The sequence below is a fragment of the Rousettus aegyptiacus genome, unplaced genomic scaffold, assembly GCF_014176215.1.
Source record: "Rousettus aegyptiacus isolate mRouAeg1 unplaced genomic scaffold, mRouAeg1.p scaffold_m13_p_12, whole genome shotgun sequence".
Taxonomy (NCBI): Eukaryota; Metazoa; Chordata; class Mammalia; order Chiroptera; family Pteropodidae; genus Rousettus; species Rousettus aegyptiacus.
The window spans coordinates 80,893,072-80,911,185 of record NW_023416287.1 but is presented as its reverse complement, the minus strand read 5'-3'; the positions used below and the strand labels follow the sequence as shown (position 1 = coordinate 80,911,185).

The following is an 18,114-nucleotide window of genomic DNA, read 5'->3' as shown; positions in this document are numbered from 1 at the left end:
TACTATTCCCTAGATTTCACAGTAATTATGCGGAAGATTTGAACTCTGCAGACACTAGAGCCCTCTCTTACTCAACGTGCCTGTGAAGGTGTAGGTTCTTTGCAAGGAAGTTCGCGAGTCAGAATGGTGGACTTCAGTTTCTTTGGGTCACAAAGGTCTCAATGGCGGGAGCATATTTATGCACTGATTTTTTTTCCCCCACGTAAAATTGAAACATGCTGTATTTTATTTACAGAACTATGGAGATGGGACTCCCTATGACCACATGACCAACAGGGACCTTGGGTCACACGACAATCTCTCTCCACCTTTTGTCAATTCCAGAATACAAAGTAAGATGAATTTTAAATTAATTTGATTTTCTTCATGAATACATTTTACAGTAGAAGGGAGAACACTAGCCCAGACAGATGTTCTGTTTTTAGGAACTGGGATCTTTGGTCAGTTCACTGCAGTAATTTTAAATGATAGGAAAATATTGATAGGGTGCTTGGTAATAGTGTATAAAGGACTAAGTTTTACAATCATGTGGAATTACAGAGTTCCAGTGATACAAAATCTACATGAAAATTTTGTCTCCCTTCGATACAAAGCACTTTGTGTAATTTCGGCATTGCAACAGTAGTTTTCTAAGTTAAAGCTGATGAAGTGAAAGTGGTGAACATTTAAAATAGAATATCATTGGATTGCCAGTTGGCAATGAGATATAGTACTGGCTGTGAATTTTTATTAAAAGATATCGTAGAAGATCCTTTAATAATAAGGGTAGTGTGCGTACGTCAAGCAGTGGTGTGTTCAAGTTGAACTGTAAAATCTGGTCGTGTATTTACCAAGGCGTGAACTTTTTAGTGCACTAGACATCCTACTTCGCCGGAAGCGAGCTGTGTGAAGTTTGAGACAGTCTGCAGGTGTCCAGCATGCCCTTCCTGCTGATATTCTTAGCATAGTTTTCTGCTTTGATCCCCTGTAGAATGTTTGTTTAATAGCAATAACCTGAGCAATGAAAAGATAATTCATAATGGCTTAAAAGGTCTCAAAAGCTGGTTGCCTTACTTTTGGTTGAAAAAAATGATCTTTGTTTTAGTAAATGTGAGTTTTTAACAATATTAGTAAATCTCTCAACTTAGCCATATTCTATTACAAAGTCATCAATAAATGAAGTTAAGTTTCTTGTCGTAAGCTGTTAGACTCCAAGGAAAGCACACAGCTGTAATTATATAATTTTGAAACCATAATTGCAAATACTTCTAAAAAACATTCTAGTTTCAAGCCTTGGCATTATACTTGTTACTTAAGGTGAAGAGATAGTCCTTGAATCTCAGTCTTCCCCCCCCCGGCCCCACCAAAAAAAAATCACCATTAAATCTATCTCAGGGAATTTCAGACATTTAACCCAAAATAGACAAAGCGGAGAAATATTAGCAATTTATTTTTACTGGGTAATATCGTATCTTTGTGTGTTTAAGTGTCATCCTAACTTGGAGAATTACAAAGTTGTCTTTGATGATAGGCTGTTCTTATATTTGTGCTTTGTTAACTTTAAAATGGTAAATTTCAGATTTATGTGTTAACTTGATAGCTAAACTGAGAATCTCAGCTTTTCATCCATTGTCTATAGAAAAGCGCAGCATGTTTCCTGTTTTTAGGATTTACAGATGCCGATGACTAAATGTATTTATCAACTCAAAACTTAGAGAACAATTTCAGGCTCTTCAATGACTAGTAATAATTTTAAATTCTAATGCCATCACTTCTCTATTCATCCTCACCCAACATCACAAAATAGAATAAAAATTAATTCGAAAATAAAAATCTTAAGTCGCACCTAAAGAGGGTATATTAAAGAACTTCCTTAGAAAATTCTAAAACTATCCTCTGATGAGCAAAAGTAAAGTAGAATAAATTACTACTACTATTTAGAAGTTTGTTATATACATTAAAAAAAAAAGTTTTCCTAAAGAACAACTTGATAAGTTAATATCACAGAACACACAAAGCAATACAAAATGTTAAATAATTCCTCTTGTTCATGTGTCCTCATGGGCAACTGTTTTACAAACCAAATTTGTTTTTCAGTCCAAGTAGTATTTAAAATAATATAAGTGGGCTGAGCGTCTAGAGCTTTAGGGGAGAGAGTTCTTTTCACTTAGTTGTTGTTTAAGCTGAAAGTCGATGTCAGCTGTGTTCTTTTATCCCGTCTGCCCTCCTTCCCATTAAACTCTTAAATATGGAGGCCAAGACTGTCTCCTGCATTGTGATAGGAAATGCTGCAATGGCCGGAGGCTCCCACCCACTGTTCCCATGAAAGGACTTCTCTGTTAGATAAGCTGTCTGGTCTGAAACATGGCTCTTTATTGTTTACAAACTGCTACATTTTCCACCTCAAGCAGATTTTTGCACAGAAAAGAATTGCGTTTGGGCTAAATGGTTTATCTGACATTAACGGCGCAGTGTCAGACTGGGGTCAAGGAAGTCGCCCTCGGAGTGAGAGGGCACGGCGCAGTGTGCAAGAAAGGAAAAAGGGAGAAAAAGACATTTAAACAACTCTGAAATACCTTACATTTTTAGTTTGGAGAAGAATTTTTTCAAAATATTTTTAGAGAACCAACTATGATGCTGCATTAAAAACTCATCCCACCCTTATAATTTCTCACATCCCAAACGCCTTCTTGATTGGCTTGAGTATCTCAAGGCTAGATTTGGGAACAAAGATTCTTATTGATTTTTTTTTTTCAAGCTGTTGTTTTTTTAAAATGAAACCACTTTTGAGATGAGTGATCTCAAAAGTTCTGCTGCATCTTTACAAAGAGAAGATAGGTCATTTTCAAAAAATTAAAGACAACCAATTTACAAAGCGAGACAAAGACAAAATAAAACCCATTAGTATAGGAAACAGTTTAAACTCATAGAATATATGGTATATCCTAAACTGTTTTTCGTGTCCAAATCCATATTCTGTGTTAACGATCTTTGTGGAAGTTTTCATTCTATCAAAAGAGGATATTAGACTTTAAGTTTTGACAATATTCCAGTATCCACTCTCAGAATCTTTAGTTTTCATTAAGATTACAAAGGATTTCTTTACATGTCAACGACTTAATTCTACTGTGATGTCACATTAGGGTAAAAGCTATAGCATCAGGAATAAATCAGCCACTTTATTGGACCAGATTCTCTATTGTCAAATCAATCAGGCCTGTAACTGAATTAGGCGTCTGCTACAGAAATAAGTGACACTAATTTTACGGGAAAGAGTTATTAACTGCAGATGACCTGATTTTTTTTTTTTTTTTTGGTAAACTGTTTACTTAGTGAGATTTAGTTTATTACAAGGAAAGAAAAAAAATAATGAATCACCTTCTCCTTTTGGAGTGAATTAGTATTATATATTTTGTTCTTTATGGCAGTACAGTATTTTGGAGAAATGATGCAGGCATTGCTAACATTCGTTCATAAGTTCTTTTATGGTCACAAAACCCTTTATTGCAATTCTGAACTTTTTGATTTTACATGAATGGTTTTATATAAATGTTATAGTTTTTATAATATAATACTTATGTTTGGCACCACAATAATGAAACTCTTTGTGTCTCAAACTCATGCAAAATGGGTTATAATTTATAAGAGTAATAGAGTGTCTCCATTCATTTTTTTCGAAATAAGTTGCATATCTGAATATAGTACTCTATTTGATAGTTTATGAATCCCTAAACTAAAAATAAACAAATGAGCACATGTGTGCTTGTGCGTGTGTGCGCACACAAATTCATGTTATATAGATAGATTAATGACACTTCTTGGTTTATAAGATTGTACTTCTCCTTCCATTGCTGTCTGTAGTGGAGTTGGTATATGGAGTTTTGGAAGCTGATGTTGTGTACATCCTTTAAAGAAGAACTTAATTAAAACAAACAAAACAGCAAGCCTCTATTTTAAAAAAATAAGTGTGCATGGATTTTTCTTTTTCTTTTGGTGTGGGGGAGTCTGGAAGATTTGAGAAGTTTATTAAGCACTGAATCAGCTAGGTAACAGTCTGCATTGACCAATCGATATACCCTCTTACCTGACATTTTCTGAGTCCTCACTGATTGCTTCCATTGAGTAGAGACAAACCAGTTTGCATTTTTACTTGTTTGAATTTCTAAGTCTTGTTTTGTATGAAAGAGAAAACAAATCGCTTCATCCTTGTGACTACCTATGATTATTAATGATAATAATGTACACTTGATCTGTTGGGAATTTGTTTGTTGCAGTTTTAAATAGTTTGATTAAACCTTTACAGGTGGTCAGTGGGCGGCTTTCAGAATATACTGATAGGACAGAAGGTTCATGGGTCTGAGCCTTGTTTTTAAGAGGACTATATGCTGTGGAATAGTTTGCAAATCTTGGCAAGAACTTATATGCAAAGAGTATGAATTTTTAAAACACTTTCCTAGTTTTTTTTTTTTTTTCCTTTTGGCCAAGCATTAAACTTTTGCAAGTAATTGTCCAAATATTTTTATAGTGGCATACAGTGTATTTTCCAGCTAAAACTTTTTGATCCAAGGAACAATCTAAACGTGCATTTTCCTTCTATTATTCCAGAGCCTTAATTGAAAACTAGATTGTTTGAGTGAGCAAGTTGCCAGTAAGATTAGAGACGTGCATTGGTAACTGAAGGATGTGAAAAGTGATACTTTTTACGGTTGGGTGCAGCTTAGTTCAACATCAGCTGCTGTGTTTTCACATGTCCTTTTGTGAATGATTCGGTTTCCTTATTGCGGTTTTTGGTTCTAGTCCCACTAATGGTACTCTACCAGTGCACTAAATAATTTCCCACCATAGAGTAACTGGTTTCTGAACTAGCTCAGTGGAACATTTTACTGCAGGATTAGATCAAGGTTTCAGGCAGAACCGAAGAAAGCTGCTGGCTTATAGGATGACCTTTGAATCTCATCTGGGTTAGCGGTTGATATTTTGATTTGGTTACTGTGGTCATATTGTGACAGCTGCTAGCTCATTATAATTCGGTTCCAGTACTCCGTTTGCCTAGCAGGAATATTTAGGTTCGTATTACTTCAGAGTGTTTATGGCTACCCTGAGTTTAGACCGGCATAAAGGTGAAGTGTTGTGAGCATTTTCAAATCCCAGTAGCAGAGGCTAGTGGCACACTCTTCTTGTAAAACGGCAAATGAGAGTAGACGCTAGAACAGGGACTTTTTCTTTTCATTGTAAAGCTGGAAATACCCAGTGAAGAGGCTCTTACTAGGAAAACTGTTTTGAAAGCCTTAACCTACAAAGGAAAAGAATGACCACAAAGATACATAGCCTTTTCAAAGCATGGGTAAGATTTAACAACCTCTTGGTCAGATTTTTTTTTCCCCCCAAGCAGAAATGTAAGTATTAAAAATAACAAATCCTGTGCGGTCATGGCAATTCCTTGATGTTTGAAGTACCAGAGGTCAAATAATATTTTAGTAACTTCAAGAAAATGAAATTGTGAATATGGATGTCGACTCTAGAAATTTGGGTTCATTTAAGTATTCTGAAGTTAGAGTAATATCAGGCTGCTCGAAAGTTCATTAGTTAGGGATGTCTGTGCATTTTCACTGTCTTTTTTATGACACTTTGTAGCTTGAAGTTATCTTGATATCATCTGTTTTCTGTTGGACCAATAATGTGGCAACAAACAATTTCTGAAAGAAGAAATGTTCAATAGTGGTCTTACTTGTTAATTGTCTTTGTTTGGGAGTTTTGTTATTTTAATATGTTAAGTTTAAAATATCATCCCAAAATATTGAGTCAGACTAAGTATCATCTGAGTGATTTATTAATCCTGATTTTGAACTAAGTCTGGAACTCAGAACTGACTTTTCTTTTCTTTTTTGAATTTATTATGGTGACATTGATATTCAATAATAAGTCATATATAATTGCATTGTGTGTTCACCAACCATAGATTTCTTTCTGTCACTAGAACTGACTTTTCTATTTTGTGTTTTGCTACAACTGCCCGTGGGTCCTCGGGTCAGCTACTTTTTAAATCTTTAAATTAAAGGTGACCTCTGAGATCATTTTCTTATGTAATAGTTCATTGATCTTTTGCGTATGCCATTTTATCCTTATACTGCATTTGATCGTTAGAGATGTTTTATTGTTCTTTCTAATTCATTCATCTCTATTTTATGATACCTTCAAGTAACTTTGCTAGTGATGTGTTTTCTAAATGTAATTTTTAAAACCCTTTTTACCTCGGCTCATTCCAAATCTACAGTTAAAGGATCAGATTGATCGAGGATAAAATAATACCCTATTAAGTTACATCGCCAGGAGAAAAGTATTATGCATGGACCAATGCTTGGCACAGAGTTGTCGGATCTCAGTTACTGGCTGTTGAATGGTTGTGTTCTTGAATAAATCAGGGAATCAGATATATAGAGTTTAAACCCTGAATGAAAAGCCCATAAATTAAAGTCAGGCCTACATATTACTGTATTAGAAAGAAAACTCTAAACCAGATCCAGTCATATAGAAAGTTATCCTATGGTACTGTATCCTTGACTGTCCAGAATATTTTTCTAATGTCAGGAAATAGACCATATTACAATGTGGTAGATTTTAAACATACCACAGATTACTTTACCTATAAAAGGAAATAAGTAAAATTAATATTTTTTGAAAGGCTACTGAAAAAGGTTGTGTTTCCAGTATTCAGATAAAGTAACTTATTTCCTCTTGTCAGGTCAATAAATATTTCTGTTCCTCTTTTATGGGTCTTCCTTTCCATTTAGCTGCCTTCTCTAGGGTAAAGCATAATTAATGCTGTGATAATCAAACATCTTTATAGTCAAACTAGGTAGACTAAACCAGGCTTTATGAAATTTAGAAGAACTGATACTAGAAAAAAAAAAACATTTCTTGAAAACTGTAGTTAACAGAAAAGTGTAGTCTTCTAAATATCAGAGGAAGATTTCTCACAAAGAAAGTTATTGACCCCAAGGGAAAGTAAATCATTTTAGAGTCAAGTAAAAGTCAAAAGCAGTTTGTATCAGGTAGGGATGTTTTTGCTTAGAAGTAATGGAGAATGTGATGAATGGCAGCTTAAGAATACTTTTTCTCGCACTAGAAGTCTTGTGGTAGGCCGCTGCTAGAATTGGTTTGCAGCTCAGTAATGTCAAGGCTGCTCTCTCCGTGATTCTTTCGTCCTTTTCCTCATTGTTTCAAGACGACTGTCACTGGTTTTCAGGTGTCAAATCTGGGCTTGATGCCGAAAGAAGCAGAGAAAGGCGAGTCCAGCAGTGTGACTCCCTTGCCTGCCTATAAACTATGGCTATTTCCAGCTACAGAGTTTGGGCAGGGGCATGGGAACATACGCAGTAGTTTCTTCAGCCTATTCAATGGAAGGAGACAAGAAAGGAGTTGAGAATGCATATCGGACGTAGCAACTTACAGAGTTTATTTAGTTTCTTTTAAGAGAAAAATATATAATTTTCAACTTAACAATTTTGAAATTAAGAGCAAGTGTCAAACTTTTATACAATAAGCAAAATATAAAAATGGGTCTCAACTCTAAATTCTGGCTAGCAAATTAGAGAGAAAGATGAAAAGATGTGGGGTGGGGGAAAAAGGTTTTGAAACGAGGAAGAAAGAGGAAGGGCAGCCACGAGAGTCACGCACGGGCAGAAGGAGTCTGAGGTGTGCTGTTCTCAGTCCATCCGTAAGGCCTGAGCCTCCATTGTCCTCGCCCCTTGAGCAAGTCAGCACCTAGCCAAAGTCACTCCTCTTTATGTCCGAATCACCTAGAACCTCCACTTTCATGTTTCTGGCTTGAATTCCTGCCATGCCGTCCAGAGCACCATGAGCAGCAGGCCTGTAGCTCCAGACGCCAGCCTTTTCCCCAGTCCCTTCCATGGTCTTGGGCAGCACCTCAGGCCAGTGCCCACTCTCACAGTCCCCTGTTGCAGCCACTCAGAGCAGGCCTGGGGCAGCAAGTCCCAGGACATGCCACTACAAATGACAGGCGGAGATCGTTCCCTTGCATCACTGCCAAGTAGCCTCCCAGGAAGTTATTTCCAACAATGTGCCATGTTACTGTGAAGCGCTAGACAAGGATACTCACTGCCCGGGGCAAAAAAAAAAAAAAAAAAAAAACCCTCAATTTTATTTTAATATGTACACAGTTGTATTTGTTGATCTTTCATGTGGAAGATTAAGTCCAACCAAAAGACAACATTTAATTTTAGTCAACATGCCAAGACTGCATGAAATTGTGGTAAGAGCTGGATCCAGCTCTTGGCCAGAAGATCCCCACCTCTGCTGAACACAGTCGTGACATGAATCAGGTCAGTGAGAACACAGGCAGAGGGAAAGACCATCGATCATCAAAGGTAAGCTGGATATGAAACAAACAGTGCTGTTTATATTTAGTAGGAAAGTTTTTCTACTAAGTTTTTCATTGGAAAGATGGTTTCTTTGAATTTTACTTAAGCTCGATACCTAAAATTTGCCTATGATAGCATTAACCAGTGAATGTAATTTCTAACTGGATCATTGGGCATGGGATTAAACACTGCATTTCTCAAACCTCTCATTCCCTGCTCAGCTCCAGGAGAAAATATCAGTAGAGTTACAGGGTCTGTGAACCTAATGTCCATTAAAGCATGTATCTACCTGAAGTGCTGCATTGCCCTTCAGTACAAATAAGCCTGTTGTCTTTGTGCACACCGTAACATGCATGAGGACCAAAGAAGCAAAAGCACTCAGTTTTAAGCACTATAAGTCTTGAGAGGCATCATGGAATAGAGGACCAGGCTAGGGCTCATTGCAGCCTTAGTCTTGGCTTTTCCTCCTCATGGTGATGGAACTTGGGATAAATTTCTCATGAGCCCCAACTTTTCCATTTCTAAAGTGCAAATAGTAATATCTCCCACCCCACCCCCCCATGCTTATAGTTACTGTGAGCAGAGCAATGAAATGATAGACTTTGTAATAGCTGCTCTACTGTGTGACTGTTACCTTATGGCATTATAAGGCTACACATTGGTACTCTGTCACTTTTGTCTGTAATTAATTTAAAAAATCTATATTTTTGGGTCTTGGGTGATAGCAGTTTTAAAACACCTTACTTTCTAATGGGACTGGAACAGAAGGCAAGAACAGGTGGAGGTAATATAGAATATTAAGTTCTGTAAACATCGAGACCAAAATGGAAAGATTTCTTTCTCAGCCAAAACAGTAATCTTATAAAATAAGTACCTCTTTGGGGACAACTTTGTTGAATGCAGATGCGCCCCTTTGTGATGTATTTTGCTCCAGCCATTTTTCTCCCCAACTTAAATGTTCGCAAGTTTCATTTTTACACTGGGCTAAGAAACGCCTTGGTGTGTGGTTGGTGCCCGAGTGATTAGGCTAGCGGGCCCACTGACAAGTCGAGATTTTTACGCCTGCCTTGTAGACCATCTGAATAATGGAGTGACCATTAGGAAGGATGCTTTTCATCAAGAAGATGCTATTGCACTTGTCTTCCATGTTCTTGGGAAGGCGTTATTGGAGACAGACTTCTTCCGTTTCAGTTCACTCTTCTCCAAAGGAGCTCAGCATAGACCGCTGCCTCTCGCGTGGTTGTTCTCTCATTCCCTTCCCTCTCAAGGGTTTCCGAGTCTTTTCTAAAATCTCATTTTGTTTTCTTTTGCATAATGTCAGGCCTACGGACCAAAAGTTGCAAAATGTCTGGAGCATGGATTGGGATTAAACTAGATTGATTCCTAAGCACTACATAGATAGAGCCCAAGCATTTTTCATCTTCTTGATGATTGTTTATTAATCACTCCTCAGTTCCTTGACACATTTATTAATAGGAAAAACTGTAAGGGAGCTTCACATTAAATCGTAAAATATAACCAGTTATTTTGTTTATGTTTAAAATAAAATATCTAAAGCTTTCCTATAGGTTGACTATCCCACTAAAGCCCTAATGTTGGGGAAGCGGGCTGTAGTGGGCTGAGCAAGGCTCGTTTACGTTTGGGTGTTGGGTTGACTTCCTGCATGCTGCTCTCCAGTTGTGTGATCTTGAGCAATCTTTAGTGCTCTGACAGAATTTCTCATCTGAGTAGTTGCTCTGTGTTTAAACGAAGTAATGTGAAAAGCACCTGGCACTTAAATTCAGTTACTGTGAATTATTATTATTATACGTACTTTTATTTTATCTAGACTATTTTTCTATTTCTTGGGTCTGACCAGCTTGGCAAAAGTGATATGCAAACTTGAGACTCATGTAGTACATTTGGCAAAATGTAGAAGTGATTAATTAAATGCCACCTCCTCACGGGCCACATTAAAGCTGAATGAAAATAGACAGGGTGTAATATTTGATAATATTTGTTAGGGAAGGTGGAGACAAAAGAAGAGAATGATGAGAGAGGAAGAGACATAAAAAGCTGATTTTAGAGCATTGTGATCATAAGGTACGACTTTCTAGCATTGTATTAGCAGCATTGGAGTGACTATCTAAGTCTGAAATTACTAGGTTACTAATTGTTCCTGCCTTTTCCTCACCTTGACTGTTTCAGACCAAGCTGTACTCTTAACAGTTCGGTAGCCAAATCTGAATACTTTGGATGCAAGTATAAACTCTTTATGTGTAACCGATTGTACTTAATTGGGGAATACCAAATTGTGGAAGAAATTTTATTGGTGACCCTGTCTCCTTCAGAAATTTCTGAGTAATTGGAAATGAGCCTAATACCCATATTTTTGGAAGCTTTAAGCGTTGTCTTCTGATAGGATCAAATTCATGCTTTTAATTGTGTGTGTGGGCTTTTTTTTTTTTTTCAATTCATTGCAGTTTCTTTTTCCTTACTTATTGATGGTCTCCCAAATATTATTTGGAAATTGAGATGCAGTGGGATTAAATATTTGCAGACCACTCAAGTAGCAGTGGACAACCTCCATTAGGCATCATAGTAACTAATGATGGGAAAATACTGACGTATTTATTAAACAGCAGTTTGCTGAATAACCTTTTGGTGATCTTGAACAAGTCATTTTTCCTTTTAACCTGTTTTCTTATTTCTATTACTGACCTAACTCATGGAGATGTGGTCAGAGGGAAAAGAACTCTCCGAAATTTTATGTTACTTCAAAAATAAAATGGTTCTAAATATATATTCTTTTGTGATTGAATTTTCCATTTATTGCAAACTTCTATTTATAGTTTGAACACCAAATTGAAAATAAAACAGAAGAAAATATCCTTGCTCGCAGTCTTTTAAAGGCATTTTAATAGTTAATGAGATTTTGCCCCCTACACTCAAGAGTGTCATTTGCTTTTGAAATAAAAATTTACGCTGTTCTCTCAGCTTGGCTGCTACTAGTTTGAGGGTGGAATTGAGTTCACACCTGCTGTAGCATAGAAAGAAGCATCTCTGTGACTTCTTTAAAATATTCTCAGAGCAGAATAAGAAAGAGAGCTCACTATTCCCACAATTGTAACTACACAGTAATGTCCTTTGCAAACACTAAGGACGCTGCATTATAAATTAGCTATAACTTGCTTATATTGCCCATACCTAGATGTGCCCCCTAAGTTCGCCTCAAGGTGGAATGTGGTTATAGAAATGCAGTTGGTTTGTGTAGGCAGTGGTTGATATTAACGTTGCAAAGTGTACATATGGGAAAATCTTTGCATTTGCTGGGCCATTTAGCGTTCAAACATGGTCCGTTACCCAGGCAAAGTGCAGTGGCTTTTCTGAGTGCCCTAGTTAAGGGGCAGGATGTGTAAAGTAGTGTACTCTTAGGTGGATAATTAATAAGTAGCTTAGGCTTGTAAGGCTGTAATATAATATATAAATTTCAGGACCTGTTAAAGTTTTATCAGAGCAGATCACTTTCCCTTACAACAAGGGAAGATTCCTCCCTATAGAAAAAGAAAGTGCTCCCAATACATGTGAAAATCTTAACAACTAAGGGAGGACAGGTTTTTATATCAAATGCTATTTCCTTGCTCACTGAGATTATGCAACATATTTTAGTAATCAAATTTAAATAGCATCCCTATACAATTTTATTTTGTATGAATTTGACTGTAGATGACACAACACTGCTTAGAAAAAAAATATTTTGGTGAATTTTAATATTTGGTGACTGCTGACTTGCCAAAGAAGCTCCCTCATAATTCCCCCACAAAATGATGTGGATTTTTCATTTTATAACTTCTTCACAAGGAAACGTTCAGAGGGAGAGCCTTTTCTAGAGGTTAAATTGGAAGGAGTAGAGAACATAAGACAGAGATCCTGAGTTCAGTTTTTGGCTTGGTTGTATCGTGAGCACTTTTTACACCTCATCTCTTAGCTGTCTTGATTTTCAGCTGGAGAGGAAGCACTCCCTTACGGCAGTGAGGGAGAGGGCAAATTACATATTTGAGAAAGCAAAGCAGAATATCTTACTGCTTTTAAAGTTTGATTGGCTTCTTGGTAAATACAATTAATGTGTTATTATCATGTCTGCAATCATATGGTCCTCCGTATGTGTGTATGTATGTATGTATACACACACACAATTAGTAACCTAGTAATATATATAAATTCCATTTGTACTAGCGGCTAACCAAATAATAAACTTCAACACTTAAATTAGTCTTTGGTTCATTCATTCATTCACTCACCCAACAAATACTTGTGGAAAGTCTGTGTCATACTGGCCCTAGGGTAGGTACTAGATAGTGACATGCCACTTTTCTTACCTCCAGTGTGACCCACAGTCTGTGGAAAGAATCAGATTAGTATCAGATAATTATAAATGAGGGCATCAGGGAAATTATCAATGAGTACACAGGGTGCTGTCGAATTATATATCTGGGCTATGAACCATCAGCTTGCTCATAATGATGGCTAAAATGATCTGGTGCTCATTGTGTACCAGGCAGCCACTAAGAACTTTATACATGTTACCTTGTCTGCTTCTCACCATAAACCTCTTTGCTAGGCGTTGTCATTCTCGTTTACAGGGGGACAGTTGAGGATCAGAGAGATTAAGTTACCTGTCTGGTGTTGTGTAGTGAGTAGGTGGCAGAGTCTAGATTCAAAAAACTATCTGCTGAACTCCAAAGCTTTTATTCCGAATCACCTTGCACTGCCTCACTTGTGGAGAATACGGAAAGAATTCCCAGAGGTGCGATCACAGGAAGCATGTGTTCAGCTGCAAGTAATAGGATACCTTATAATAGTAGGTTAGTTAAATAAGGATGGCTTTTCCCCTCACTGAAGGGGATGTTTGGGGGTACGAGGTTGCCCATGTGGATTAAGTATATCATTATTGCCCTCTTTCCTTTCTGCCCTCTTCAGCATGCTGACTTTCAGTCTTCCGCTTTTTCTCTTACCTTGCATTTGTTGCAAGATGGCTGCTGATCCCCTGCTATCACCTCAGAGTTCACAGCAGAAAGCAGGAGGGGAAGAGATCAGCGCTGCATCCATATTTACATCCATCTCATTTCATCAGGAGACGAAAAAAAGCATTTCTATAACCTTGCGGTAACAATGTATTAGCCAGTTCTCTAACAGATATTTCCTTGTAGCTGCAAGGGAAGCCAGGAAAGTGAACAGCATCAGCTGACCCTGTGACTCAACAGTCAGGGAAGAGAGAAGGGGCTTAGGAATGGTCATGAGATGAGTCAACAGGAATTTTGTTGTATTACAAGTGACTGAGTCTTAAAGGATGGGTTTAGAACCAGCCAGGAAAAAAGAAAATTCTCAGTTGAAAGAAATGCTTGTGCAGAGGTGTGAGAGCTAGATCATGTTACAAGAAGCCTGAAACTGAGCTCGTTCCATAGGACTGAGACATGGGCTCTTGGAGCAAGGGATTACAGAAGATGTGGGTTAGAATCCTGGCCCCTGAATAACAAAGGGTTTTTTTTATATGGTAGATGGAAGAAGTTGAATTTTCACTGAAACATGTGGTGAACTACTCAAGGGTTGATTTTAAATAGTTGGATAACATGATCCGATGTAGAATTTAGGACAATCACTCCTGCAACAGTGCAAATAGGAGGCAACATGAGAAGCAGAGAGGTTACTCAAGAGATGATTACAGCAATTCCAAGTGGAAATGTTGAGAAATTGAACTGAATCAGGGAGAGGAGGATCTAAATTTGAGTGATATTAAACTGAAGGAAATGGGCGAACTCGATAACAGATGGATAAGGGAAGGGTCATCCTTGGTTTCTTGGCGTCTGGCTTGAGCTACCTGGTGGTGGATGGTGGTACCATTCACTAAGATGTGTAAAATAGGAGGAGAATTAAGATGACAATTTCAGCTTGGGAGATAATGAGTTTTTGAGATGTCTGTGGGCGGATTAATTTGTGGTTCTGGCTGGGATTGCAGATTTGGCATACAGTATTCCATATTTGGTTGTTGAAGTCATAGGAATGGATAAGTTACCAGAAAGAGAAACGTGAACTTAAATTCTGATTAATCATTTTTTTCTCTCTAAAGATCTCAAATTGAAGGGGGAAAGCCTCTTGTCTCATCTTTTCTTTCCCCCTACAAATTTGATATTTTAAAGAAAACTCTATAATTTTTTATTTGATCATGTAACTTTCAGTGTTATATTTAATCACTCATCCCTAACATACTATTTTCAAATTCTCTTTCTTTCTCCCTCCCTCTGTCCCTTCTTTATTCCACTAATATAGGTTAGTTTAAAACACCTGTGTCAGAACACTAATTTATCCACCATATTCGAAAGACATCATAGATTCTTAGAAATGGAATGGAAATTAAAGCTCTTCTTGTCTACTTTCTGATTTACATCAGCTTCCCTTTCAGTGTAGAAATCCATCTACGTGAGGCCCAAGCAAGTTTGTTGGCACACGAATGACACTATGACTAACGTATGAATAAATGGATCCCCAACAGGCACTCATTCCTCTACTTGGGCGTTTCCTGCATTGGGGAAGCTACTACTGACAAGGCAGTTCATTGCATTGTGACAGCTCTGATTTTCATAAACTTCTCCGTACTGTACCTGTCAGCCTGGGGTACTCATGTTTTCCTCTGAAGCTACCAAGGATTACATATTGTCTCTCTTTCCACACGTTTCCCAGGATGATGATCCTCGCTTTTTCTAAAGGTGTCATTGGAAGGTGTTTAACACATCATAGATCACGTTTTTACCACACCTTGTATCCCTGGCCGTTGTTCTCCATGTGTGTTCTAGTTAGCCTCTTTTCCCCTCCAAGTGGTGAATAACAGTATTTACCGCAGTATTTCAGATCAGATTAATCAGCAGTCGGTCTGCTTTTATTTTTAGTATTAGCGCAGTCTAAGATTCCATTTGTCCACCCACGTTCTAGTTTTGACTGAAAATTGAGTTCGCAGTCCACTAAAATCATTGTGTTTTTAATATTAATTGCTTTGTGATCAGGTCTTCCACATCACTGTGTAGAATGGGACTATATTTATACTTATTAGATTTCTTCTTTTTGGGTTTGGTCTGTGAATGTGTCCTGAATCCGTCCTTTCGCTCTGCCAATACTGGTGGCAGTATGATGTGCTGCTTAGCAGTATGCACTCTTGGTTTAAATCCTGACCTTATCTTTTCCACATGTTTTCTTCACCTGCATGTTAACAATAATTATAAAATCTATTAGGATTTTTGGATGAAATAAATGAGGTACTGTATGAGTAAGGCATAGAGGGAGTACCTAGAACATCATGAACACTCGGTAAATGTTCACTTTTACTACTGCAGTGGGTGTGGCGAGTTATAGAGGGCTGTTTCTGTAATTGTGAATCCTCTTCTTTACTGTCAGTGTTCTGTTCCCTGGAGAAAAAGCTTAAGACACATGGTTCTTCTGTGATCAGTGGAGAAAGCAAATGTGATTCTTGGTTTTGAGTTGTGTGATTAGCTAGATTTATCAGGCAATGAATAGGATGTGATGATGAATAAAGTTGCTGTTAACTGGCTACTTTGTTGGGCCTTATGAGAAAAGAACTCAAGACGAACAACAACAAAAATCTTAAAATTACCTGGACACAAGTCCTAGGTGTCCCTTCATCTACACCTAGTTTTAAGGCAGAAAATCACAAGGCAAATTAGACATTAAATATAGGTGGTGACGGTTATATGAAAATTTGAGTTAACTCTAAAGGTAAATTGAGAAGTGATTATGTCCTTTATTAGACTCATGACAACTTCTCAGGAACACAGTTGTTGTTACAAAAAGATCCCTGGAGAGCCATGTGCGAGCTCTCAGAGAGTTTTAAGAACAACACCCTACTATGGGGCATTAAGCCGGTAGCTAGGCCTAATCAAGATGAGAGGATAGATTAGCATCCACCAGCCTGTTTTATAGCCAAGCAGTGGGACCTCATATAAGGTCCAGGCTGATCCAAGCCAAGGTTAGGCCAACCAGACTTGTTTTCATCATAAATGTCACAATGGTGACAAATCATCAGAAACATGTCAGCACAATGTTTATAGCTCTAGACTTCTTTCTGGACAAAACTTCTTTGACTTCCTCTGTTTAGTCATATCCACCAAAAGGATGAATGGTGCATTAGAAAAGCTAGCCCATTTTGGTTCATCATGCCAGTGTATAGGACTTTTGTAGACTCGGGCTGCAAATGTCCCTCCATGTACCTGGCTTCCGTTCAGGTCATTTCCTTGTGTGTAGATTTTGATCTGGTGTCATCAGGAGAGGGAAGCTAGCCCTTCTGAGAGTGAAACTTTCAGAATTAATTGTATCTGATTATTCGTAAGGCTTCAGAGGTGGTTTATTAGTTAAGGAACATTCACACTTTCTCTGTAGCTTTTACAAACCGTCATGACTTCCTGCATGTTATTTTGCAGTAATACCCTTTGCCACTGCTATATCTCAAAAGAGCCTAGACTGGTGGCTGTTACTACTTGGAAACTAATGGGGGTATAGCATTTATTCCGCTACTACCCTTTTCTAAACCAAAGTAAGGTTATATTTTTTTCACTTTCATAGACAGACAAATTGAGATCTATAAAATAAAACCTAGTCTCCCTCTTTTTTCTCTTTCAGATAATCTGTAGCAAATAGCTCATTGGTTTTCTGCAGAATTGCCTTGTTTTAAAAATCAAATTGAAGACCAACTTGATTCTGCCTGCAGAGCAAAGCTATCTGCCTTTTTAGAAAATCTGGATGGTTAAATTGGAAGCACGTTCTGCACATGGTTTAGCAGTTAGTAGCCTAGAAAATGACCCAATAGCCAAGATAGTTTTTTTAATCTTCATTGTAAGTGCTTGTTTAAAGTTTAAGCCTGTAATTGACTATTTTGCACATTGTTCATTGTTAATTCTTTTCAGGCTATTATAGTTTTGTAAATACATTGCCTGCTAAGTTGTGTCAGTGGAGGAACATTAGTGCTATAAGAAAATCTAGTTAAATGTGGTGCTTAAAAACATTACCAATTAGACCAGATCACCATGATTCTTAGTGATCCCAGGAAAGTCCCTTTCTATTTGTGCACATTTCCACTTATTTAAAACAGGTATAACTTTTCGTTGTTGTTGTTAAGGGGAAGCACATAAATTCATACTATGCTGGGACCTACTGAGCAGTTTCTTCCGGTTGATGGTTACATTAGTCAGTATTGTGATTCAGCTCTCTCAGTTTGTTCCACATTAGTGGAGCAAAATTCTTCTACTCTGCACTTTTCTCCTATTTATTAACTGTTATCTGTCAGATAGCTTAAGCTGTTCTATTTTATATAGTTTATATTTGAGAAATAATTTTTAACATACACCACACTCAATTTACTCTATTTAGATGAGTATGATAAGCACTGTTTAGAAAGTCAGGGAACTTCCTGGTGTTCGCCCTTTAATTTCTTAGCTTGGAAGAACTGGACATCACTTGAAATTATAGGTACAAGCTAATACTGGCTAGTAATTAAAGGTTACAAAAATTGCAAAGGGAAAGAGGTAAATTTTGCCTATCAGGTAGTAATCACCACTAGAATATAGATATGATGGAAAATGATGACATAGATAAAATATGATTTATCCGTGTATGGTATAGGAAGAAAAATAATGTTTGGAAATGTACTGAATGTAGCTTAAGGTATTTACCATTATGTACAAGTAGAAACTTGCATAAAACTACTCTTGAT

At 37.3% G+C, this 18,114-nt stretch overlaps 1 protein-coding gene across 27 annotated transcripts in view; it reads left to right on the top strand.

Moving 5' to 3' along the window:
* The window catches only part of TCF4 (transcription factor 4), a 334,414-nt gene that overhangs the window by 112,163 nt on the left and 204,137 nt on the right, over positions 1–18,114 (top strand). For all 27 annotated transcript variants that reach the window (XM_036230077.1, XM_036230071.1, XM_036230073.1 and 24 more), the window contains one exon: positions 236–332. In XM_036230077.1, coding sequence (XP_036085970.1) covers positions 236–332 — 97 coding nt within the window. The remainder of the gene's footprint in view (positions 1–235; positions 333–18,114) is intronic.